The 24,516-nt window shown below is 54.8% G+C and overlaps 2 protein-coding genes across 2 annotated transcripts in view; both read left to right on the top strand.

Annotated features, from left to right (window-relative positions):
• NOTCH4 (notch receptor 4) overlaps window positions 1-20,618 on the top strand; it is a 23,528-nt gene extending 2,910 nt beyond the window's left edge. Inside the window, exons 4-30 of the mRNA XM_027099306.1 lie at window positions 364-711; window positions 811-933; window positions 1,040-1,276; window positions 1,394-1,549; window positions 2,009-2,203; window positions 3,871-3,984; window positions 5,061-5,174; window positions 5,261-5,383; window positions 6,236-6,395; window positions 7,048-7,193; window positions 7,554-7,706; window positions 7,928-8,045; window positions 8,284-8,371; window positions 8,732-8,885; window positions 10,567-10,751; window positions 12,716-12,968; window positions 13,218-13,330; window positions 14,305-14,828; window positions 15,400-15,783; window positions 15,892-16,067; window positions 16,610-16,829; window positions 17,009-17,090; window positions 17,189-17,327; window positions 17,842-18,137; window positions 18,380-18,527; window positions 19,064-19,161; window positions 19,330-20,618. Of these exons, the coding sequence (XP_026955107.1) occupies window positions 364-711; window positions 811-933; window positions 1,040-1,276; window positions 1,394-1,549; window positions 2,009-2,203; window positions 3,871-3,984; window positions 5,061-5,174; window positions 5,261-5,383; window positions 6,236-6,395; window positions 7,048-7,193; window positions 7,554-7,706; window positions 7,928-8,045; window positions 8,284-8,371; window positions 8,732-8,885; window positions 10,567-10,751; window positions 12,716-12,968; window positions 13,218-13,330; window positions 14,305-14,828; window positions 15,400-15,783; window positions 15,892-16,067; window positions 16,610-16,829; window positions 17,009-17,090; window positions 17,189-17,327; window positions 17,842-18,137; window positions 18,380-18,527; window positions 19,064-19,161; window positions 19,330-20,019 (5,537 nt within the window). The 3' untranslated portion in view covers window positions 20,020-20,618. The remainder of the gene's footprint in view (window positions 1-363; window positions 712-810; window positions 934-1,039; window positions 1,277-1,393; window positions 1,550-2,008; window positions 2,204-3,870; window positions 3,985-5,060; window positions 5,175-5,260; window positions 5,384-6,235; window positions 6,396-7,047; window positions 7,194-7,553; window positions 7,707-7,927; window positions 8,046-8,283; window positions 8,372-8,731; window positions 8,886-10,566; window positions 10,752-12,715; window positions 12,969-13,217; window positions 13,331-14,304; window positions 14,829-15,399; window positions 15,784-15,891; window positions 16,068-16,609; window positions 16,830-17,008; window positions 17,091-17,188; window positions 17,328-17,841; window positions 18,138-18,379; window positions 18,528-19,063; window positions 19,162-19,329) is intronic.
• A 1,455-nt stretch (window positions 20,619-22,073) lies between these two features.
• GPSM3 (G protein signaling modulator 3) lies at window positions 22,074-23,863 on the top strand. Its single transcript, XM_027099394.1, has 4 exons — window positions 22,074-22,115; window positions 22,322-22,430; window positions 22,640-22,839; window positions 23,088-23,863. Exons 1-4 carry the CDS (start codon window positions 22,074-22,076, stop codon window positions 23,445-23,447), a joined length of 711 nt encoding a protein of 236 aa, XP_026955195.1. The 3' UTR covers window positions 23,448-23,863.
• The last annotated feature ends 653 nt before the right edge of the window (window positions 23,864-24,516 follow it).

Raw genomic sequence — 24,516 nt, forward strand, 5'->3', positions numbered from 1 at the left:
GGGGGCAAGGCAAAGGGCTAAGTCTCCTGCTTGCAGAGGCTGCATGCTTTCTAATTCGCCACCAAGGTCACCACTAAAGGAACCCTCCGTCCCAGATTTTCCCAAGCAGGGCTGATTCACAATACTCCCACCAAGAGCTACATGTTCAGTTTTCAGCTTGAAAAATGTGGTCACTCCAGATATAACCCTCCCAAAGAATGATAAAAGTGAGGGTGATGGAATAGGGCAGAGAGGGTATGGGAGGGAAGGGAAGAAAATATGGAAATTCGACACAGAGATAATCCAGAGTGAGAGCTGGGTCATCTCAGAGGAGCTGGAATTTGTGCAGTGCTAGGAAAATGCCCCCCCCGTCCTCTGCCTCAGGTGAGCACTGCCAGCTCCGGGACTTCTGCTCAGCCAACCCCTGCGTCAACGGAGGGGTGTGTCTGGCCACATACCCCCAGATCCAGTGCCGCTGCCCACCTGGCTTCGAGGGCCATGCCTGCGAACGCGATGTCAACGAGTGTTTCCTGGACCCAGGACCCTGCCCCAAGGGCACCTCCTGCCATAACACCCTGGGGTCCTTCCAGTGCCTCTGCCCTGCTGGGTGGGGGGGTCCACGCTGTGAGCTCCGGCCAGGACCCTGCCCCCCCAGGGGCTGTCCCAGTGGGGGCACCTGTCAAGTGGTTCCAGGGAGAGACTCCACCTTCCACCTCTGCCTGTGTCTCCCAGGTGTGTCCTCGCAGGGGTCTTCCTGCAGCCCCTCTCTCTGGGCACGGAGGTTGTCTCCCATGGGTCCCCTTCCCTCAGCTGATCGCATGACCCTGTCAGGTTTCACAGGCCCAAGCTGTGAGGTGAATCCAGATGACTGTGTCGGGCACCAGTGTCAGAACGGGGGCACCTGTCAGGATGGGCTGGGCACCTACACGTGCCTCTGCCCAGAGGCCTGGGCAGGTGAGTCGTTTCGGCCAAGCTGATAGCACCAGTGGCCCAGTGGAGCCCTTCTCCCCACTCCTCACAGGGCCCCCAGCTCCAGCACCTGTCCCCTTCCCCCTGGCAGGCTGGGATTGCTCTGAAGATGTGGACGAATGTGAGGCTCAGGGTCCCCCTCGCTGCAGAAACGGGGGTACCTGCCAGAACTCAGCTGGCGGCTTCCATTGTGTGTGTGTGAGCGGCTGGGGGGGCACGGGCTGCGAGGAGAACCTGGACGACTGTGTTGCCGCCACCTGTGCCCCAGGTTCCACCTGCATCGACCGTGTGGGCTCCTTCTCCTGCCTCTGCCCACCTGGCCGCACAGGTGTGACACGGGGTACAGGGAGGCGGGAGGTGGAGATGGTACGTGACAGAAGCACCAGGAGGGCAGCTGGGAGCTTCAAGCGGCCTCTGAGAGCCTCGCCTCCACCCTGCCCTCCAGGCCTCCTGTGCCACATGGAGGACATGTGTCTGAGCCAGCCGTGCCACCAGGAAGCCCAGTGCAACACCAACCCCCTGAGGGGCTCCACATTCTGCGTGTGTCAGCCTGGCTACACGGGGCCCACTTGCCACCAGGACCTGGACGAGTGTCAGATGGGTGAGGCACCTCCACATGAGACCCTCTCTGAGCCCCCAGACGGCCTCTGCACTGAGGAGGGAAACAGGCCAATTGTTTTCCAAATTAAAAATATAAACATCTTGGGGATTCCCTGGCGGTCCAGTGGTTAGGACCTCGCACTTTCACTGCCAAGGGCCTGGGTTCGATCCCTGGTTGGGAAACTAAGATCCCGCAAGCCACACGGTGGCCACGTAAATAAGTAAACATCTCTTTTTCCTGAATTTGCCCATTTTTGGCATCTCTGCCTTACACGGTCTTCTCACCAATCCTCAGCCCTCGAGGCCCCATTTAGTCCTCCTCCATTTTAAAGCCACAATCCCTTTCCCCACTTTGATCTCATCAGCCACCAACAGGGTCCCCACACCTTCCCTGCCACTCTGGCCTCCTCGCCCTTCCACCGCTGACCCCTGCGGACCCCCGGATCTTCTCTCCTCCTAGCCCAGCAAGGCCCCAGTCCCTGTGAACACGGCGGCTCCTGCCTCAACACGCCCGGCTCCTTTGACTGCCTCTGTCCCCCTGGCTACACGGGATCCCGCTGCGAGGCCGATCACAATGAGTGCCTGTCGCAGCCCTGCCGCCCTGGCAGCACCTGCCTGGACTTGCTCGCCACCTTCCAGTGCCTCTGCCCACCAGGTACCAGCTGAGTGGGCCCTCAAGTAGAGGAGACGGGAGACTAATCCCGAACCCACTGGACGTGACCCCTGTAGGGCACAGATAGCCTCAGGCCGGTCGGGGTCAGACAGCAAAGAATGCTTCTCCTCCTCTCCTCACCCCCCAGATGAAAACTCTGGGAAACTGACGGGCCCTGGGAGAAGGACTGCCACAGATGGTAGTGAGGCTGTGCACTGCCCAACTCTGCATTCATTTCATAGACACCGCAGGGTACACAAACGGGTCCACTGTACACAGAGGCCCATCAAGGGAGAGCAGAGCAGCAGTGAATAAACTTTTCATGCTGCAGCCTCTGCTTATGCCAACCCAGAATGCTCATCCTAATCACAGAACCTCTTCCCTGTAGAGATTGAAAGCAAACCTTTAAAATCCCAAAGGGTCGGGCTTCCCTGGTGGCGCAGTGGTTGAGAGTCCGCCTGCCGATGCAGCGGACACGGGTTCATTCCCCGGTGTGGGAAGATCCCACATACCGCGGAGCGGCTGGGCCCGTGTGCCATGGCCGCTGAGCCTGCGCGTCCGGAGCCTGTGCTCCGCAACGGGAGAGGCCACAACAGTGAGAGAGGCCCGCGTACCGCAAAGAAAAAAATCCCAAAGGGTCTGTGTGCTTGAATTTGGCACAACAGGAAAAGAATGCTGCAAGGCTGCACCTACCTACAAGTTAGTTTTAAGGGGGGTAAACATCTCCCCAGGGAGACAGTGAGAGAGCCAATATCAAGGAGCTGGATAAAACCAGGAAAATAACAGCTTACTTTGTGCCTGAGCGTCTTACATGCATTATCTAATCTTTACAATAACCCTATGAAGTCAGCATTGTTACTATGCCCATTTTATAAATGAAACTGAGGCACAGAGAGGTTAAGTGACTTGTTGAAGGTTGCCCAGCTAGTAAGTGGCAGAGCCAGGATTCAACCCCAGAGCTTTGATAGTTTTACCCACTATACTACACAGCTTTCCTAAGCTGAGAAGCATCCAAAGAAAAATGCTGAGAAAACGATCCACTAATCCAAGGGACAAGGTTGTAGATCTCAAGGAGCTTCAGAGGCAGGTTCCCCAGGCAAGAAGAGGGAGGCAGCCGAGGTCCAGCTTCAGTTCAGGGTGAGACAGTGGGGACCGGGAGGAGGTCGAAGAAGCAGGACAAGTATGGCAGTGACACAGGTCCCCAGACGCCCTTCAAATCCCCACCTTGGGGATCCCTGGTCTCCCTGGCACAGAGGTCTGCCCAGGTAGAACAAGAGGAGTGAACCACCTCCAAGCAGATGCCCATTTGTCACATTGGTACCTCGAGGACCTCCAGGCTGATCAGTCCTCCCGGGTGAGCCCTGCCTTCTCTGCACAGAGGAATGGCCCCAAAAGGCACTTCCCCAGAGCCCTCCCACATGTCCCGGCAGGTGCCCTGCTCCCTGAGCTTTCACACCTGAGGGGGGTAGAGCCAAACACAGCAGAGTAGCAGGGCCTCGGGTTCATCTCTCCAACCCACGCGCAGACGGCCCCCTGGGAGAGGCTGCCTGCTGGGGCACAGGGCAGGTCAGGGACAGGGCTGGTTCTAGAACCCAGGCCTCCTGGACAGAAGGGGTGAGCAGCTAAGGCAAGGCTGGCCTGGCTGAGCCTCGCCCTTGACCCCTCCTCAGGCTTAGAAGGGCGGCTCTGTGAGGTAGAGACAGACGAGTGCGCCTCTGCCCCTTGCCTGAACCAGGCTGACTGCCACGACCTGCTCAATGGCTTCCGGTGCGTCTGCCGGCCCGGTGAGTGCAGATTCCACTCCACGGTTCCAGCCTAGCAATCGCCCGTGGCCTCTTGAAGCTCTCTCGGGCCAGACCGAGGAGCGCCCTATTTCTCCAACTCCTTCTCTCTCTCCAAACTCTCTTCTGTTACGTCCTCCAAATCTTCCCCTGCTTACTCACCCACCCTCATCTCTGTCCTGCCAAGTCACCCAAATATCCCTCCTCTCCAGCCCTCCTGCAGAGTCCTCTGTACTCTCCCCCTGCATGCCGGGGGTCCCCGGCTGGTCTTGGCACTGTTCGCCACGGATGCAGGGAAAGTCGCCCCAGGCCTTCCTTCTCCAGCTTCACGGGACATCCCTCTATTCCCTGTTATGATAATAACTGATGTTTATTGAATATTTACTCTAAGCCAGGCACTTGGCTATGTACTTGTCAGGCATTCTCTCATTTAATTCTCTCAGTGGTACCATGCGTAGTTTATATTATCATTTCCCTTTTACGGGGGAATAAAGTGGAGCCTAGAGAGGTTGGGTAGCTTGCCCAAAGTCACACGGCTGGCAGGTGGCTGTTTCACCTTTATGCATCACCCTCCTGTCATCTCCACCTGTCCCAGGTGTCTTCTCTGGAAGTCCTCCAGGTTCACCTTTCCTAGCAAGGGAAAGGGCCAGGACCTGTATTTATTCTTTTGATAAAATGTATTTTCAGCATTAGTACACATATCCAGTTATGCCTTATTTATATAAAGACTAAAGTTACCAAGTTATGCTCTATTTCGTCCTGAAATCCAAATCACTATTTGAGAAGCTCCCATATTGGTGCCTTCATTATATAATGACACATTTAGACGAAACCCCAAACCAAACCATTTGAAACAAGATTCTCTCCCTTGCAATTTGTAGCAATGTTATTGCTGTATTTGTAAAGAGAAGGCTAAATACCAGTGTTAACTCCTAATTTCTTGTTTGAATCCATGAAATCATGCCTGTAAAGCTCAAACATTTGTAACAAACTCCCTCATAAATCTAGAGAAAGTCAAGAAGAGAAAAAAAAAAAAAAGACCTTGGTCATCTCTCCCCTCTCACTCCCAACCCCACCAGGATTCACTGGCCCCCGGTGTGAGGAGGACATCGACGAGTGCAGAAGCTCTCCCTGCGCCAATGGTGGGCAGTGCCAGGACCAGCCTGGATCCTTCCATTGCAAGTGTCTCCCAGGTAAACTGGGGCTCAAACTCTGGAGGTGAGAGTGAGGGCAGGCACAGACTTCCGTGCAGGTCCCTGACCCTCCTGCTGTGCCATAGGCTTTGAAGGCCCACGCTGTCAGGCGGAGGTGGACGAGTGTCTGAGTGGCCCATGCCCCACTGGAGCCAGCTGCCTTGACCTCCCAGGAGCTTTCCTTTGCCTCTGCCCATCTGGCTTTACAGGTCAGCAGGGGAGGCATTGGAAAGAACTGGAGGGGTATTTGGGGTAACTGGAGTCCATTTGGGGTACAGTAGAGGTCACTGATGGGTATTTGAGCATTGGGATGTGAGAACAGAATGCGAATGGAATCCCTTAAATTTATGCAGTGCAAAACCTGCACAACCGTACAGGAGCTGAGGGTGAGTGTTACTGTAGGACCCACATCAGGCCCAACATGAGTGGCATGACGGGGGAACAGGAGCAGAGGATGAGGTTCAAAGGCAAGCCATTCATCTGCTTATTTAGCAAACATTTATTAAGTGTCTACTACGCCAGACACAGACACTAAGTTGAGCAAGAGTTGCTATCCTCAAGTGGATTTAAATCTACTGTAGAGAGACCAACAAGGTGATTATGGCCCAGAGACATGCTCTGAGAGAGGAATGCACAGGATCCTATAGGAACACAAAGGACTGGCCAACCCAGACTAGAGATGAGAAAAGATGGCTGAACGGAGTCTTAAAGACTGAGTAGGAGTTTGTCAAGACAGAATGCTAGGCAGCGCATTTTAACTGCAGATAACAGCATGTGCAAAGGCACGGAGGGAAGAAAAGCACACCCTGCTTAAGGGAGTGTAGGACATCCAGAGCTTAGGCTACAATGGGGCGAAGGTCAGAAACATAGCAATTGTAGGAAGGCCATGGCATGCAGGACCCCATGTGGCATTCTGAAGAAGTTGGTATCCTGAGGCATTAGGGAGCCACTGAAGGACAGGTTCATGAAGAGTGAGCAAGTCACGCATAAGAAGCGGCCTTTGGCCCCATCAAGGACAGGGAGGGACTCTGTTTTCTCTCTGACCAATCTCCCCACCCCAGGTCATCTCTGTGAAATTCCCCTGTGTGCCCCCAACCTGTGCCAGCCCAAGCAAAGATGCCAGGATCCGGAGGAAGAGGCCCACTGCCTCTGCCCCAGTGGAAGCCCTGGCTGTGCCCCAGCTGAAGACAACTGCACCTGCCACCATGGGCACTGCCAGAGGTAACATCTTCCAGGCCCTCCCCATTCATAGTCTCCTCTGGGTCCTCCTCAGCTAAGGCAGGAGAAAAGAGCCAGTGAGGGGTGAGTCTGTAGGAAATGACCAATGGGGAATGGGAAGAAGATGGCAAAGTTCTGAGATCACAACCAATGAGAGGGTTTGACTGGTGAGTGTTATCCAATGAGGGGAGAGTTCATAAATAAAGAGGGAAACAGAGGACTAGGGAGGTCAAAGCAGAAAGAAGAGTATTAAATCCCAGGACCAATTCATCTCATCATTCATTAGACAAATATTTATTGAGCATCTACTATGTGTGGATACATTTCCAGGCATTGGGGGAGCAACACAGAACAAAAGAGACAAGGTATTTACTCTCATGGAGCTTTGGTTCTAATGAGGAAAGACAGACAGTAAACAAGTTATAGAAGGGATGGATGAATAGATAGATAGATAGATAGATAGATAGATAGATAGATAGATAGATAGATCTAGTTGGAGAAAATGAGTGGGGCAGGTAGGGCAGAAGGGGGACAATGCTGAGAGCAAAGACGCTGAGAAAGGGGCCAGAGTCCCAGGACCAAAAAAGAAGAAGTCATAGGGGTCTGACCAACGGGGAGGGGAGAAGAGAAAACCCCCCTTTCTTTTTATGACCAGATCCTCGTGTGTGTGTGATGTGGGTTGGACAGGACCGGAGTGTGACACAGAGCTGGGGGGTTGCGTCTCCACACCCTGTGCCCACGGAGGGACCTGCCACCCCCAACCCTTTGGCTTCAACTGCACCTGCCCCACAGGTTACACAGGTGAGGTGCTCCCTAAACCGTGTATACCCTGGGCTGACCACCATCTAAATCAAGGGCAAGGCCAGTGGAGACATGTGTCCAAAGGGCTCTGGGTCTCAGTCACCACCAAGAAGAACTGGGCAGGGGCTGGGACTTCCCTGGTTGCCCAGTGGTTAAGACTCCACACTTCCACTGCAGGGGGTGCAGGTTCCCTCCCTGGTCAGGGAACTCAGATCCCACGTGCCCCACGGGGTGACGTAAGAGGTGGTGAGAAAAGAAAAGAGGTTGGGGGATGGGGGTGAGGAAGGGAAGGAAAGGGAAGAGCAGGAAAAGAAGAGAAAAGGAGGTTTCCCTTTCTCAGACCCCACCTGCTTCCCTCAGGGCCCACTTGCAGCGAGGAGGTGACAGCTTGTCACTCAGGGCCCTGTCTCAACGGTGGTTCCTGTAGCCCCAGCCCTGGGGGCTACTCCTGCACCTGCCCTCTGAGCCACACCGGGCTCCGCTGCCAGACCAGCATTGACCACTGTGCCTCTGGTGAGTGCCCACCATGCCCTGGGTCTGGGCCACAGGAGGATGGAGAAACTGGTCAGGGTATGTTTGTACCACATTTAAAAAAAAATTAACTGGACACAGTGAGCCGTTGTTTGGGTGGGGAAGTTGCGGGGGGCGGGGGGGTGCCCCGTGTGTGGTGTGACTGAGGCCACAGGCCAGGTTACAGGCAAGGAACCCAACCCCTCACAGCCTCCTCTCTCCAGCACCGTGCCTCAATGGGGGCACCTGTGTGAACAGGCCCAGCACCTACTCCTGCCTCTGCACCACGGGCTTCCAGGGCCCACGCTGCGAGGGAAGGATCCGTCCCAGCTGTGCGGACAGGTGAGCAGGGCACAGAGACCCCTGGAGGGAGGGAGGGAGGGAGGGAGCCCTCGCCACCCTTCCTCTCCATCTCCTCTGGGGCGCCATGCTGCCTCTCATCCCACATCCCACATCCTTTCACTCTGCCTTCCCTCCTACTTTCCCATCTCCCCAGTGGTTGCCTGCCACCACATCACACACTCCCTCCCCTTGCTGCCCTGGCCTTCCTCCTACTGTGCCCTCTCTCTTTCTTATCCAGCCCCTGTAGGAACAGGGCAACCTGCCAAGATGGCCCTCAGGGTCCCCGCTGCCTCTGTCCCCCTGGCTACACAGGAGGCAGCTGCCAGGTGAGGGGCACAGAGCCAGGTGTGCTGAGGAGGGAGGGGCAGGAGAGCTCTAGTGAGAGGGCCTCGGGTATTAAAAGGTGGCAGCAGGGAAGCTTAGGAGGGGTATCCACGTGAAAGGAGGTGTGGAAGTCTAGGAGTTGAGGTCTAACTTGAGATTTGTATGGTTCACTGAAAGGATTTCTGATCCCAGCGACTGTTCTGGGATGTGGGTATCCAAGGAATCCAGGGAGGGTGACCTAGTCCCAGACCATTCAGGAGAGAATTTTCAGGGTAAGGGATTTTGAGACACTGGCAGGGGACCATCTCTAGGCCTGGGAACCTGGTGTTCTTTCCTGCCTCACGCTCCCTCCTAACCCTCAGACGCTGATCGACTCATGCGCTCAGAAGCCCTGTCCACACAATTCCCACTGCCTCCAGACTGGGCCCTCCTTCCAGTGCCTGTGCCTCCAGGGATGGACTGGGCCTCTCTGCAACCTACCGCTGTCCTCCTGCCAGAAGGCTGCTCTGAGCCAAGGTACTGACCCAAGGACCGACTATGGGGCAGATGAAGAGCAAAAGAGTGTCCTCCTCTACCCCACCCCTAAGGACATCCACACACAGCATTTGGACAAACAGTGGACCAAGAGTCAAAGCAACACAGACAACCAGTTATTGATGCTGCAGCTCAACACCCAGGACAGCCTAACACAACTCAACTCCCAGCACCACGTTCAACACAATACAAGCAACACCACCCAGCCCAGTCAACCAGACTCCAGTTTAACACAATCACCAGGGACATAACCCAGTGATCCAGCGTGGAACAACTCAGCACTGTCTTTACCATCATAACTCAACTAGAGTGAACCACGCTTAACCAGCTACACTCAACACACTTCGCCATGCCCCACTCACTTGGATGTTATGCCAACCTCTGGGTAAAAGAATACCGTTCTAGTTCAAATAAGTTTTGTTATGAGAAGCACTTAGGAAAGAGACCATTGTGAGGTTAGGGGATGGCTGATGGGAATCACTGTGAGAGAACATCAGAGGATGCAAAACCCAGGGGATGGACTTAGACCATTAGTTAAGCCACTTCAGGTGTCCCCACCTGAAGTTTCTCTTGAGTTCTTTCTTGCTTGAGACATTTAAAGCCAAGAATATAGTTGCTTATAATGCCCTGATAAGCCAAAGAAGAGATATTTCTCTCCATTCTGACAAAACAGGCAGGAGGAGGAACTTGATTTTTTTTTTTAAGTTGGGGTATAGTTGATTTACAATGTTGTGTTAGTTTCAGGTGTACAGCAAAGTGAATCAGTTATACATATACATATATCCACTCTTTTTTAGATTCTTTTCCCGTATAGGCCATTACAGAATATTGAGTAGAGCTCCCTATGCTATACAATAGGTCCTTATTAGTTATTGATTTTTTAAAATTAATTAATTTATTTATTATTTACTTTTGGGTGCATTGAGTCTTTGTTGCTGCACGCAGGCTTTCTCTAGTTGCGGTGCGTGGGCTTCTCATTGTGGTGGCTTCCCTTGTTGTGGACTACGGGCTCTAGGCGCGCGGGCTTCAGTAGTTGTGGCACGTGGGCTTCCGTAGTTGTGGCACACGGGCTCAGTAATTGTGGCTTGTGGGCTCTAGAGTGCAGGCTCCGCAATTGCGGCCCACAGGCTTAGTGGCTCCATGGCATGTGGGGGCTTCCCGGACCAGGGCTCGAACCCGTGTCCCCTGCACTGGCAGGCGGATTCTTAACCACTGTGCCACCAGGGAAGCCCTAGTTATCTATTTTATATAGAGTAGTGTGTATATGTCAGTCCCAGTCTCCCAGTTTATCCCTCCCCGACTTACCCCCTCATAAGCATAAGTTTGTCTTCTACATCTGTAAATCTATTTCCATTTTGTAGATAAGTTCATTTGTACCCTTTTCTTTACATTCCACATATAAGCAATATCACACGATATTTGTCTTTCTCTGTCTGACTTACTTCACTCAGTATGACAATCTCTAGGTCCATCCATGTCGGGAACTTGATGCTTTAATCTCTTCAGGGTCAAGAGTTACTGACTCCTCAGGCCCCGAGTGGCCTCCACCCACCCCAGGAATGTCAGTGGCCCCTCCATGGACCTCTCTGCTCATTGCCTGGAGCCCCTGAGCATCCTTCCACCCCACCTAGCTTTATCGATCCCTGTGTTTCTCTCTTCCCAGGCACAGAAGTCTCTTCCGTGTGCCAGAATGGAGGCATCTGCATCGACAGCGGCCCCTCCCATTTCTGCCACTGTCCCCCTGGATTCCAAGGCAGTATATGCCAGGAGAGGGTGAACCCCTGTGAGTCCAGGCCCTGCCAGCACGGGGCCACCTGCATGGCCCAACCTAATGGTTATTTCTGCCAGGTGAGAGGGTCTAGAGGAGGTGGGGGAAGACAAATTTGGGCTGGATGTGGGAAACAGCAGTCATGGGGCAGAAAGGGGAGGGGGAGAGGGCATCTTCTTTTCATTCACCCCACACATCCAACCAACCACCAAGTCAGGTTATTTTACCTCCTGAATATTTCTCAACTCTGTCCTTGCCCCTTCACCCTCATCCCACTGCCTTAGTCCAGAGTTTCGTTGCATTCCGCCCGGACGCCTGCATCAGCCTCCTAAGTGTCACCCCTGCCCCCACACTTGTCCTCCTAAAGGTTCGGCCTCTACTCCACCACTAGGGTGCTCCGTTGAAAATATTAAGCTGGCCTGTCACTCTCCTGCTTAAAACCCTTCAGTGGCTGCCCACCTCTTTCGCAGTGAAGTCCCAAGCCCGGCAGGACCCAGCCCTGCCTGCCTCTCAGGCCTCACCTCTCTCCGCCAACCCCTAACCCTGCTCCAGCAACACAAACCTGCAGCTGACTTCCCTACACCCCAGACCGGCTCTCTGGGGGCTTTCCTCACCCCTCTTCCACTGGATGGTGCCCAGGAGGCGTCTGCCTCGGGGGAATGTCCCTAACTTCTCTCCAGACTGGGTCAGGGCCTTACCTTGGTGGTTCAGGTCACTGAGCAGGACAGGAAGGCAAAGCTGGGACTCAAGTCCAAGCAGCCTGATCCCTGTACTCACAAACACGAGACTGGATAGAAGGCATGATCCTTTAACCGCCCTCTTTCTTTAACTTTTTTTTTGTGTGTGTGGTACGCGGGCCTCTCACTGTTGTGGCCTCTCCCGTTGCGGAGCACAGGCTCCGGACGCGCAGGCTCAGCGGCCATGGCTCACGGGCCCAGCCGCTCCGCGGCATGTGGGATCTGCCCGGACCGGGGCACAAACCTGCGTCCCCTGCATCGGCAGGTGGACTCCCAACCACTGCACCACCAGGGAAGCCCTTTCTTTAACTTTTAAATTTTATTTTTTAACTTTTTATTACGAGCGTTTTCAAACATACACAAAAGCAGCGTACTGATCAGTAGTGAACCCCCATGTACCCATTACTCAGCTCTATTTCCTCTTTCATGAAACTCCTTCCTCCAGAAATTTCCAAACACGACCCTCGTCTGCTTCTTCCGGCTCTCTGGCCATTCCTCGGATGCTTTGTGAATCCCTTTTCCTCCATTTTTCTGAAGTCTTCCTGGTACTCCATTCTTGCATACTCTCCTTCCTCCTGCAAGAACTTGGCACATGATACAGACCTCATCAATGACTCTTCTCTCACTAGCAAAATGATATGAGATAATCAGAAAATGGTTAAGGTCATCAGTTGTGGAGTCACAGACGCATTGAATCCCAGCTCTGCCACCTACCAACTGTGTGGCTTGTGCAAGTCACTCATCTTTCAAGGAATCAGTTTCCTTTTCTGCAAAGTGAGACTCAAATGAGATGATCCATATAGAGGGTTGTTAGGAGGGTTTTATGAGGTTATGTATATAAATTATGCAATCAGTGCTAGCTGTCTCTCTTCTGGTTGACTGAGAATTTCATAGACGCAGGGATGAGTTCTAATTTTCTCTATGTTCCTAGAGCCTGAAAAGGTGCCTGGCACAAAACAAAGCAGGCGTTCAATAAATGGTTATAAATTAATTAAGCATGAGCGAACCCAGTGGGTGTGTGGCTGGGGGAAGAAGGATTTTTCAAAATCGGAGCTATATCTATTGGCAATGAATCAAAGAGATTGTTTGGGACTGGGAAGTGGTTAAGTTGCGTATTATCAAATAATTGTGTATCACGTGGAGTTGAGGTGCAAGGGTTAAGCTACACGTGGCTGTGATGGACGGTGAGCTGAGTGATGCTCTGAGTTGGAAGGTGGGGTGCTGGCAAACTACCTGGAGCTGGGTCCCCCAGAGTGCCAGGATGGGCTCATTTACTGGTTCCCTGTCTGACCCCCTTTGCCTACAAGTGTACACCAGGCTACAGTGGACAGAACTGCTCAAAGGAACCTGACGCTTGTCAATCCCAGCCCTGTCACAACCATGGAACGTGCACCCCCAAACCTGGAGGCTTCCACTGTGCCTGCCCTCCAGGCTTTGTGGGGCTGCGCTGTGAGGGGGACGTGGATGAATGTCTGGACCAGCCCTGTCACCCCACAGGCACTGCAGCCTGCCACTCTCTGGCCAATGCCTTCTACTGCCAGTGTCTGCCTGGACACACAGGTAAGGTCCGAGAGAGGGGGTATGAGCATTTCTGGGCACAGCTGAATTGACCATGGAAACCCAGACAATCCCCACCCATGAGGCAGCCTAGTCACCTGGTCCATCCCCCTGCCTCTAAACCCCACACCAGAGAACATGCCCACCACCCCTTTGCCTGTGCGGCTAGTGCTGGGCTGTCTCCCAGGAATGAGCCAGCAAGGAGGCAGCTACTGAAACAGAGTGTTATGTTTAACCCCACCCCTGCCACAGGCCAGTGGTGTGAAGTGGAGCTAGACCCCTGCCAGAGCCAGCCCTGCTCCCACGGAGGGTCTTGTGAGGCCACAGCAGGACCACCCCCAGGATTCACCTGCCACTGCCCCCAGGTGAGAGACCACAAAGCTGCTTTCTCTGTTGCCCCCAACGCTGACGTAAGGTGAGAATGCCTGAGCCGGGAACCTGGGGGAGCACTGGAGTGGCAACTATTGGAGAAAGCCATCTCATGTCCACAGTGGTAAGTGGTTCTCAGCAGCAGTCGTGGGGAAAGGCAGGATCAGGTGGTAGCATGAATGGAACTTTCAGAAACCACGGGCACTGCCTAAGGGAAGGTCCCCAAGGCCAGCTGGGTGAGCTTGGATAAGTTCTTTTAACTCCGTGTGTGTATTTGTTTATAGACCTCAGATGCATAAAAGTGGGTTCATCTTAAGCCTTGGTTCATGATACACTAACATACAAACTAACATTAGTTTAGGTACTGCCTTCTTTTAATTATCCTTACAAGATAACACCCATGAACCTAAAACAAGAATTACAATATTAATAATAACTTCCATGTACTTATGTCCTCCTGTATCCTGTTCCCCTTCCAGAGGAAGAGAAAGTACATAATCCTATCTCTAAGGATCAAGATAATATAGTATTAGTTCAATTACTATTACTCTGTTAACAGTTTCGTCTTCCAGGACTCACATCATGATGACAGTTCACCCATGTTTTGTTTTGTTTTGTTTTGTTTTTAAATTGGTGTATAGCTGAGTTACAATGCTGTGTTAGCTTCAGGTATACAGCAAAGTGATTCAGTTATACATGTACATAGATTCATTCTTTCACCCACGTTCTTGCGAACAGCTGTGTTTCATCCATTCTCCCCACTATGCAATATGTCACTGTGTGAAAAAAAAAAGGGGGGGGGGACATGGTTTCCACTACTGTAAAATGATGAATTTGATGTTCTCTGAGGCCCCTTCCAGATATGAGAATCTAGGACCCTCTGAGTTATCTTAATGCAGGGGTTAGCTTAAGGGGAGGTGGGGAGAATACTACAAGGTCCTTCCCCCAATCTCTCTCCTCCTCTCCGCAGGGTTTTGAAGGCCCCACCTGCAGCCACAGAGCCCCCTCCTGCGGTCTCCATCACTGCCACCACGGTGGCCTGTGTCTGCCCTCCCACAAGCCTGGATTCCCACCCCGCTGTGCCTGCCTCAATGGCTATGGGGGCCCTGACTGCCTGACCCCACCCGTCCCTCCAGGCTGTGGCCCTCCTTCTCCATGCCTACACAATGGCAGCTGCTCAGAGACCCCTGGGCTGGGGGGCCCAGGCTTTCGATGCTCCTGCCCTCCCAGCTCTCCAGGGCCCCGGTGTCAGAGGCCTGGAGCAAAGGGATGTGAGGGCAGAAGTGGAGATGGGGCCTGCGACGCTGGCTGCAGCGGCCCAGGAGGAAATTGGGATGGTGGGGACTGCTCCCTGGGGGTCCCAGACCCCTGGAAGGGCTGCCCCTCCCATTCTCGGTGCTGGCTTCTCTTCCGGGATGGGCAGTGCCATCCACAGTGTGACTCTGAAGAGTGTTTGTTTGACGGCTATGACTGTGAGACTCCTCCAGCCTGCACGTGAGTCTGAAACCCTGAAGGGCTGGGCGGGGGCAGGGTGAGGGTAGAAGGAAGGACATAGATATCTCTTGAGTTACAGCATGACCACAGCCTCAAGCTTCAGGGAGTTTCCACCCTAATAACCATTGCTAATTAGGGGTATAAGACGCTAGACTCCAACCCAGAGGAATGGGGCAGCATGAATATTTAATGTGGGGACCAAGAAAGAGGGCGCTGCCTCTTTCAGAGCTACCCTCTGAGAGCTGTGGGATCTCTGGCCTCAAGCTTCTCTAAGCCCTGTTGCCATGGAGTATCTCCCCTAGCAACCAGCATCCCTGAGGGAAAAGGGCTTCACTTCAGGGAGACAGGAGTTTGGGAGGGTAGAGAGTGGGGACAGTGTTAGGAAACAAAGGTGTCAGTAGACATTAGGGTGTCTGGACTACCTACCATTCGGGGTCTAAGCCCATTACTCCAGAGCTGCCCCCACTTAGCAACCAGAGCCCTAGAGGCTGTGGAGTATCAGGAATCCTCTCTGGGATGAGGAAGTCAGGTTTCTTTGGGGGTCCTGAGTCCCCGTCTCCTCAACCCACAGTCCAGCCTATGACCAGTACTGCCGTGATCACTTCCACAATGGACACTGTGAGAAGGGCTGCAACACTGCAGAATGTGGCTGGGATGGGGGCGACTGCAGGCCCGAAGACGGGGATTCAGAGTGGGGGCCCTCCCTGGCCCTGCTGGTGGTGCTGAGCCCCTCAACCCTGGACCAGCAGCTGCTTGCCCTGGCCCGGGTGCTGTCCCTGACTCTGAGGGTAGGGCTTTGGGTAAGGAAAGATAGGGATGGCAGGAACATGGTGTACCCCTATCCTGGAGCCCAGGCCGAAGAGGAGCTAGGAGGAGCCCCAGACCCCTCTCACCATGAGAGAGCAACCCCTCAAACACAGCCTACAGGCAAGGAGACGGACTCCCTCAGCACTGGGTAAGAAGGCTGGGAGGCGGGGAAGAGGGGGCAGACATTAGTTTTTAACCAGCAGAGGGAAGGGAAGCAGGGACCAACTGAGGGGTCTCTGAGGTGCCTTCCCCGCAGGTTTGTGGTGGTGATGGATGTGGACTTGTCCCGCTGTGGCCCCGACCATCCTGCATCCCGCTGTCCCTGGGACCCTGGGCTCCTGCTCCGCTTCCTTGCTGCGATGGCTGCAGTGGGGGCCCTGGAGCCCCTACTGCCAGGACCCCTGCTGGCTGCCCACCCTCGTGCAGGCACCGGTAGGTGGCCCCGTCATTTCCCCTGACTTTGCTCCCAGGCCAGCTTTCACGCCAGCAACCAGCAATGAAGTCAAATGAAACAGAAGCACTGGAACCCCAAATGTTCTTTGTGGAGACTTACCTTTGTTAACGTTCTTCTCCAGCTAGATCTCCTCATGGCCCATTTGCTCTGCAATCTCCTTTACTTCCCTCAGTACTTTATTCTAACCTCTATCACAGACCGCCCACAAACCTTGGGTTCTGGTCTATTCTACTAAGCCGAGAGTATCCAACCATCCCCGTATCAACGGTTCATAGCACATGAGAGAATAATAGCTCTTATATACCACTTACTACGTGCCAGGCCTTGCTCTAAGCATTTTACAGTATTAACTTATTTAATCCTCCCAACGACCCCTATGAGGCAAGTACTGTTATTATTCCCATTTTACAGTTGAGGAAACTGAGACAAAAAGAGGTTACTGCACTTGTCCAAAGGTCTCACCAGAGTACCCAGCCTCACCAGGAATGGCCTCTTTTTCTGACTGTGTCTCTTCCACCAGAGCCCCCCGCCAACCAGCTTCCCTGGCCTGTACTGTGCTCGCCGGTGGCCGGGGTGCTTCTCCTGGCCCTCGGGGCTCTTCTCGTCCTCCAGCTCATCCGCCGGAAGCGCCGAGAGCATGGGGCCCTCTGGCTGCCCCCTGGGTTCACTCGAAGGTCTCAGACTCAGCCAGTTCCCCGCCGACGCCGGCCCCCGCTGGGCGAGGACAGCATCGGCCTCAAGTGAGAGTGAGAAAGAACTGGGGCTCAGGGAGGGGACTCTTTCCTGTGGAGATATTTATGATCAGAAGCAATAAGAGATGCTATGCAGAAGTTGAAGACACGGGAAGGGGAGAGGGGTGGGAAGACTGCTGGAAATCTTAGGGACCCTGAAGGTCCTCTACCCACCCATCCCCTTCCAGGGCACTGAAACCAGAGGCAGAAGTTGATGAGGATGGAGTTGTGATGTGCTCGGGCCCCAAGGAAGGAGAAGAGGCGGACCAGGTGAAAGCACTGGGGCAGGAATGGTCCTAAAGTGACGGAGGGGTTGAAGGGACAAGTCAACCTTCCTTCACTGATCCTTGCTTGTCCTGATCCCCAAGGCTGAAGAAATGGCCTCACCCTCCAAGTGCCAGCTCTGGCCTCTGAGTAGTGACTGTCAGGAGCTCCCCCAGGCAGCCATGCTGACTCCTCCCCAGGATTCTGAGATGGATGTCCCTGATGTGGACACCCGTGGACCTGGTATGTGAGCCACCCCAGACCAAGAAAATGAAAACTCCCTTTGACCCTTTTAGAATCAGAAAGTCCTCTGATATCAGAACTGGAGAAACTAATATTAGAGTGAGTGCTTCCAACAGCCATTCTCAAAGTGTGGTCCCAGGACAGAAGAATCAGCATCACCAGGGAAATTGTTAGAAATATAAATTCTCAGGTTCCACTCCAGAGCTACTGATTCAGAAATTCAAAATATTGGGGAATCTGTGTTTTAACAAGCCCTGCAGGTGAGTCTGATCCAGGACTCAAGTTTGAGAATCACGGCCCTAGAATGTTAGAGTATTAAGGCCTGATGCTTCCTTTTACAGATGAGGAAACCAAAGCCCAGAGAAAAACAAAGTAGAAAGTCACTTGACTAAAGCCACACAAAATCAAGAACCCAAGCTGGGCTTCCTGACACCTCAAGCTGTGATTCTCCCTGAGCCTCCATGTTCTCCCCCTTCCCCAGTTGTCTCCCATTCTTCATGTCTCTCACCCACAGATGGGGTGACACCCCTGATGTCAGCAGTCTGCTGTGGGGGAGTGGAGCCCAGGACCTATCAGGAGACATGGCTGGGAAGCCCTGAGCCCTGGGAACCTCTGCTGGGTGGAGGGGCCTGTCCCCAGGTTCACACCGTGGGCACTGGGGAGACTCCCCTGCACCTGGCTGCTCGATTCTCCCGGCCAACCGCTGCCCGCCGCCTCCTTGAGGCAGGAGCCAACCCCAACCAGCCAGACCGGGCAGGGCGCACCCCGCTTCACACCGCTGTGGCCGCTGATGCTCGGGAGGTTTGCCAGGTCAGTGCACACTGGGGCTGCTAAAGGAAACGGGGCAAACTTGCAAGTAAGGCTGGGCAATAGCATCCTCTGGGTCTGGCAGAGAGGAAGGTGATGTGAGACTGGGGACTGAAAGAGAAACAAGAACAGATGGATGAATATGGATTCGGAGGTGCTTAACAGTGTGAGGGACCTTAGCTAGCAGTTCAGATATACCAAGGGTCACTGGCCCTCTCTGCCGCCCCACCCCCACCCCGCCCCAGCTCTTACTCCGCAGCAGACAGACTGCAATAGATGCGCGGACAGAGGATGGGACCACAGCCCTGATGCTGGCCGCCAGGCTAGCTGTTGAGGACCTGGTTGAAGAACTGATTGCAGCCCAAGCAGATGTGGGGGCCAGAGATAAATGGGGTATGGATCTGGGGAAGTTGATGTTGTGCTATCAAGAAGTTGAGCAAATGGGGTGTGAGATAAGATGCAAAAAAGGGGGGTTAGCAGAGGGACCAACTGGAAACTGGGGCATTCCCTCCCACCCTGCTGTCAAGGTGGTAAATCTGCACAGTACGGTGGCAGTAGGCAGCAAGTGAGTCTTACCTCATCATCCTCAAACACACACACACACACACACACACACACACACACACACTACCCTAGTCCACTGGGAACTAGGATGGCGGAAGAGTGAGAAGGGAGGGGGTCTCGTGGGAGGGACGTGGTCTGCCGGTCCCATTGACCCCAGAACAATGCCCCATTGTCCCTCCCGCGCGCCGGTGACGTCACTGGGGCAACGCTTCCTGCAAGCCGGCGGTCACCCGGGCAACGCTTCCGCCTTTGAGGGACCCGGCGGGCTGAATAGCCCTTCCCCCAAGTCCAGAATCCGTGGGAAACAGGAACCCAGGCGTCGGGCCCCCAGCCTCAGGGTAACAACCTCTCACGTGGTGCCCTAGGAAAAACCGCGCTGCACTGGGCCGCCGCCGTGAACAACGCCCGGGCCGCCCGCTCCCTTCTCCAGGCCGGAGCCGATAAAGACGCACTGGACGGCAGGGTTAGACCGGGTAGCGGGCCCCCAACAATTAAGCTGACGCGGGAGAGGTGCAAAGCGCCGGAACTCCGAAAAACCTGAAGGGGGAGGGACCACCAGTCAAGTAGGAGGGCCAGTCCTGTGGGCGCGGCCTTCCCTGACCGCCCCCGCTGGCTGTTTCCTCCCGGGCAGGAGCAGACGCCGCTGTTCCTGGCGGCCCGAGAAGGAGCCATGGAGGTAGCCCAGCTGCTGCTGGGGCTGGGAGCCGCCCGAGGGCTGCGGGACCAAGCCGGGCTAGCGCCCGGGGACATCGCACGCCAGCGCAACCACTGGGATCTGCTGACGCTGCTGGAAGGGGCGGGACCACCGGAAGCTCGTCACAAAGCGACGCCAGGCCGCGGCGCCGGCGCCTTGCAGCGCGCGCGGACTGCATCAGGAAGCGTGCCCCCGCGTGGGGGCGGGGCTCAGCCGCGCTGCCGGACGCTGTCAGCCGGAGCCTATCCTCAAGCCCGGACTTTGTCCGTAGACTTGGCCGCCCATGGGGGCGGGGCCTATTCGCACTGCCGAAGCCTATCGAAAGGAGCAGGAGAAGGCCCGCCCCTCCGCGGCCGTAGGTTTTCTGCAGGCATGCGCGGGCCTCCGTCCAACCCTGCAATAGTGCGAGGAAGATCCGGGGTCGCGGCCGGGAGCGGGGGTGTGGCCTCAGCTGTTGACTGGCCCTGCGATTGGGTGGCTCTAGGAGCCTGCGGCCCCGCCTCCAACACTCCAATCCCGCCTCCTTGCCTCACTCCGTCCCCTGAGCGGGGATCCCCTCAAGTTGCATGGGGTCCCCCAGCCCACCAAGTAATACCCTTAAATGCGGGAGGCGAGGGTGAGAAATAAAAGGCTGCATGTCAGGGAGGGATTCTAAAAGTGAGTACTCGTTAAATGGCAAGCAGTATGGAAGGCCTCCAGATTTTAAGGTCCTTGAGCCTCAAAAGTGAGGGGTCATGAGTGTAGTGTCTCTCCCAAAATGGTGTATGCCACATCGTCTTCCACGTGGAGAAACTGCAGGCCTGGAAAGAGGGTTCGGGGTGCTGGGATGAAGCAGGCCCAGCCTCTCTCACAGAAAATAAGGATGAGGTGTTACAGGAGGATGGAGTGGAATGGGAGAAGTACCCCTGAACCAAGAACTGCAGACAGATAGAATGTAAGATGTTCTTTCCTGTATACTGTTTCCAAAGGGAGCCTCTATCGCCTGTAACCCCCACTACCCACAAACGGCTGACAGATATTTATTGAGCACCTCCTGTGTGCCAGGCACTGTGTAGGCACAGAAGGCAGGGCCAAGGGTCACTCCAGCTGATGACTCCTTGCATTCTCCCCACCTCACCCCACCCCCAAACAAACCATTGCAGGGATGAAGTGCCACTCTTCTAGCCACCACTATAGCTAAGAACTCCAAATCTGTCACCCCATAATAAAGCTGATTTGAAGTGTTACCGTCTTTTGGAGGGGTTGGGGAATGGAAAAAACACGAAGTTGACTGCAGAGTGTTTTCAGAATTTTGTGCCCTAGGTTCAACATTTGGATGGAAGCTTTGAGTATAGTTTTAAGAGCAGGAATGAGTAGATTTGGGGTCCTATGTTAATTTAGGGTATCATCTAAAGGCAAGAGTCTCTAGTAGCCCGATGAGAAACCACACACACACACTAAACCATGCATACCCTTTGTCCCTCTTCCAAGGGCATTCTTTTATAGCCACTTGGGAGATTCCTGAGCCCTCACGTGGAGGGAGATGGAGAGAGCACCTCAAACTTTAACCACCATTCAGCCATATGGTTATACCTCTTTCATGGCGATAGACCTGAGACACGGAGACATGAAGCATATTGAAAACGAATAATAACTACCATTTATGAGCATTCACTATGTGCCAAATGCTTTATCACATTTGATCCTCATACCAACGCTATTTAAAAAAACCTCCATTTTACTCCTTCAGAAACTGAGGCACAGAGATTGTATTTGCCCAAGATTGCAAAGCACTAAGTGGCAGAACCTGACCTCTTCATCGTATTTCATGCTCAGTCACTCAGCTAACATGACAGGCTGCCATTTAGAGGTCACAAATGTCTCTGTCCTGTTCCCACCCTGGTGCCAGCCAGCCTGACCAGCATTGATCAAAGACCAGGGCAGGCTGTGGTCCCCTCTCCCTTTTCCGTTTCATGACGAAAGGAAAGCTTCCCCTGCATCTCTTACGTTTGGTGCATATTTTGTGCCCTAAGTAGACTCTAAGCACGTATAGGGCAATGATAACTATTTAACACATATTTGTTAGACAGTGCTAGGGGTATATGTATGTTTGAGGGCCTGACATCCTTGGATCTGAGTCCTCTGCTTCCCACTGGAAACATGCCCCTCCCCGACCCAATAAGTCTGAGGGAAGCTGGGAAGCAGGGGGCAGGTCCTTCTTAGGGAAGGTACCTGGGGTAAGGAGTGGGGGGGGGGGGGGGATTCTGAGGAGTGAAACCACTTCCTCTGTAGCTAGTTCCTGTGTTGACAGAACTGAAGGGGAGGAGGGGGGTGGAGGGAACAGAGCAGGAGGTTAGGGGGTTCCTGAGGCTCTGGAGATGAGAAAGCCAAAAGTCCTTCCCCCTCTGAACCCCCATCCCTACTGCAGCTGGAGGAGTTTTTCCAGTCTCTGTGCTCCCCGGGGGCGAGAGAGGTCAAACAAGCCGTTGGGTGGGAAAAGAGAACTGGAGGAAGTTGACAGGGATGGGCGGGGCCCGGGGGGGGTGCTGACCAGGAACCCAGCTTCCTGCTCAGTACCCAGGCATCCAGCCCCCGGCTCACCCCCACCCCTTTCAGCCCCTACTCCCCTCAGGAACTCAGGGTTCCGGCCCTCCTCCCAAATCCCAGCTACCCCTCCCTTATCGGTTTCTCCCCTCCAGGGGATGGAGGCTGAGAGACCCCAGGAAGAAGAGGATGGCGAGCAGGTGAGCTGGCACCGGGTTGGGGAGGCTGGCATTGGGAGAGAGGGAGGTGAGAGGACCTGAGGCAGAGACTGAGTAATGGTGGACTCAAGGGACTTGGACAGGCTTGGGCACAGAGGCAGGAACAGAGACGCAGAGAGAGGAAATGGGCTGCTGGCCTAGCCCTCTGCCCACCCCACCCCCACTTGACTGGAACGGATGTCTCTCAGCATCAGGGCCCCCATCAGGATGAGCATGGCTGGCCCACTGTGAACACCAGCAATCGGCCTTGGCGATCTGCTCCTCCGTCCCCTCCTCCTCCAGGGTCCCGCCACACAGGTACCCCCACCCACCCAAGGAGCTCCCTGACTCTGGTGCCCACATCCTTCCTGATCCCATGACCAAGGCCCAATCCATCATGGGCTCTCTCCCCACCTCCTCCGGACTCCCCATCATACCCCCTTAACTCTGACCCCCCATACACACACACCCACCACTGCTGTCTGCCAATTCTCTGGGTGTCTGAGCCCTCCCCCTCCTCTCCCCAGCCCTGGGGCCCCGCTCGGCCTCCCTGCTCTCCCTGCAGACTGAGCTCCTTCTGGACCTGGTGGCTGAGGCCCAGTCCCGCCGCCTAGAAGAGCAAAGGGCCACCTTCCATCCCCCCCAGAACCGTCCAAGCCTAGGCCAAGCCCCGCCCCGGCCTCTTGAGGACAGAGAACAGCTCTACAGCACCATCCTCAGTCACCAGGTGAGACACCCATCCCCTCTCCACCAGGAGGCAAGACCCAGGCTTCTTGGTCTCTTGGCCCTTGTACTCTTTGGGGGTCCTACCTCTCCTTCTCCTCAGGCATCTGCCCCCCTGCCCCGCCAGGTCCTACTCCCCCTACCCCCATCACAGGTGTCCTCACACCAGCCCCTCACACCAGCTCTGGCTCCTTTCAAGCCCTGCTCCTCTTAGAACCTCACCAACAACCTCCCCTCCCTCCACTCCTCCAGAGCCAGCGGATGGAAGCCCAGCGGTCAGAGCCTCCCTTACCCCCAGGGGGACAGGAGCTCCTGGAGTTGCTGCTGAGAGTTCAGGGTGGGGGTCGAATGGAGGAGCAAAGGTCCCAGCCCCCCCCCACACACCTGCTGAGACTTGAGCCCCACCAGCCCCTCTGCACTCCTGCGGCTCAAAAGCTGGGCAGCCCACTGCATGCCCTCAACCCTGCCAGGCAGGGGCACCAGAGACTGGAAGACCCAGCAGAAATCTCAGTATTCATCGCCCTCATCCACCTTTCCTGGGAACTGGAGCGGGTGAAATCCTCAAACCCTGGGAATAGTCAAGGTAGGATGGACATTGAACTCCCTCCATGACCAAGTATGTAGGAGCTTGAGGCCATGAGAGGATCCCAGCCACAGTGGGACACCTCACCCTCTCCTCTGATCTCAGGGAGTGGCTGGGAGTCTTGGTCCTGAACTGTGGGGACACCCCCCGTAGTCAAGCCACCAGGCAGGATCTGAGGTGCTCATTTCCCAGAGGAAAGGCAAATCTCCCAAGGTTTTCACCTGAGAGACAGTTCCACCCTCCTTCTCAGTAAGAAGAAAGGAAGAGAGGGCACAGCAAAGACATAAAGACGGTTCTCCCACCTCCATCACCAGCACACCCAGCCCCTGGACTGAGGGGCCTACAGGCTGTGAATGGACATTTAGCCCTGCCCACCCTCCCTTCCCACTGCTGTTCTAAGCTGTCTGATGTTTGGTTATATGAATAAATGTAATTCCCCTCTGGACTGAAGACTGGTGTTTCGGGTGGCGGGGTGGAGGGTAGGAGGGTGAGGCCGGAGGCCACCACTCTCCCCAGGCTGGCCAGAGGCCAGCTTCCCTCCCTGGCTGGTTAATTACTGGCTCATTAAGCAGCGGCTGGAGACCTCCCTAATTATCCCCCCAGCCCCCCTCTCCTGGTTTTAATTAAGTAGAACAGGGAGGGGAGTCATTAGGATAAGAAATATGAACTAAGCTGTCTGTGAACCCAGGCATTCCAGCGGCCAGAGTCCTCATCAGTTAGATCCCGGATTCAGAACTCAGGTGCAAGGCCCCCCAGCCTCCAACACGCCCCCTCTTCAAGGCCACAGAAGTCCAGCCCCTGGGACCTTCCCTTATTTTCCCCACGGGCTAGTCTCCTCCCCTCGTCCCCTCTCCCCTCCTCCACTCGTCTCCGTTCCTACGTTTCTGTGTGTCTCTCTCCGCCCCCAGCTCCTCCCTGTTCCTCCTCTCTTCTCCCCTCCTCGTCCTCCCCGGCTCCCCTCCCCCAGCCTCCCTCCCTCGCTCCCCCCCTCTTCTCTCCTCCCTCCTCCCTCTCTCTCACACACACCCCCGCTTGGGCCTCCTCTCTCTCTCTCTCTCTCTCTCTCTCTCTCTCTCTCTCTCTCTCTCTCTCTCCCTC

Source organism: Aethalodelphis obliquidens, unplaced genomic scaffold (assembly GCF_003676395.1).
Source record: "Aethalodelphis obliquidens isolate GAN/ISIS:26980383/991018 unplaced genomic scaffold, ASM367639v1 scaffold131, whole genome shotgun sequence".
Lineage (NCBI taxonomy): Eukaryota > Metazoa > Chordata > Mammalia > Artiodactyla > Delphinidae > Aethalodelphis > Aethalodelphis obliquidens.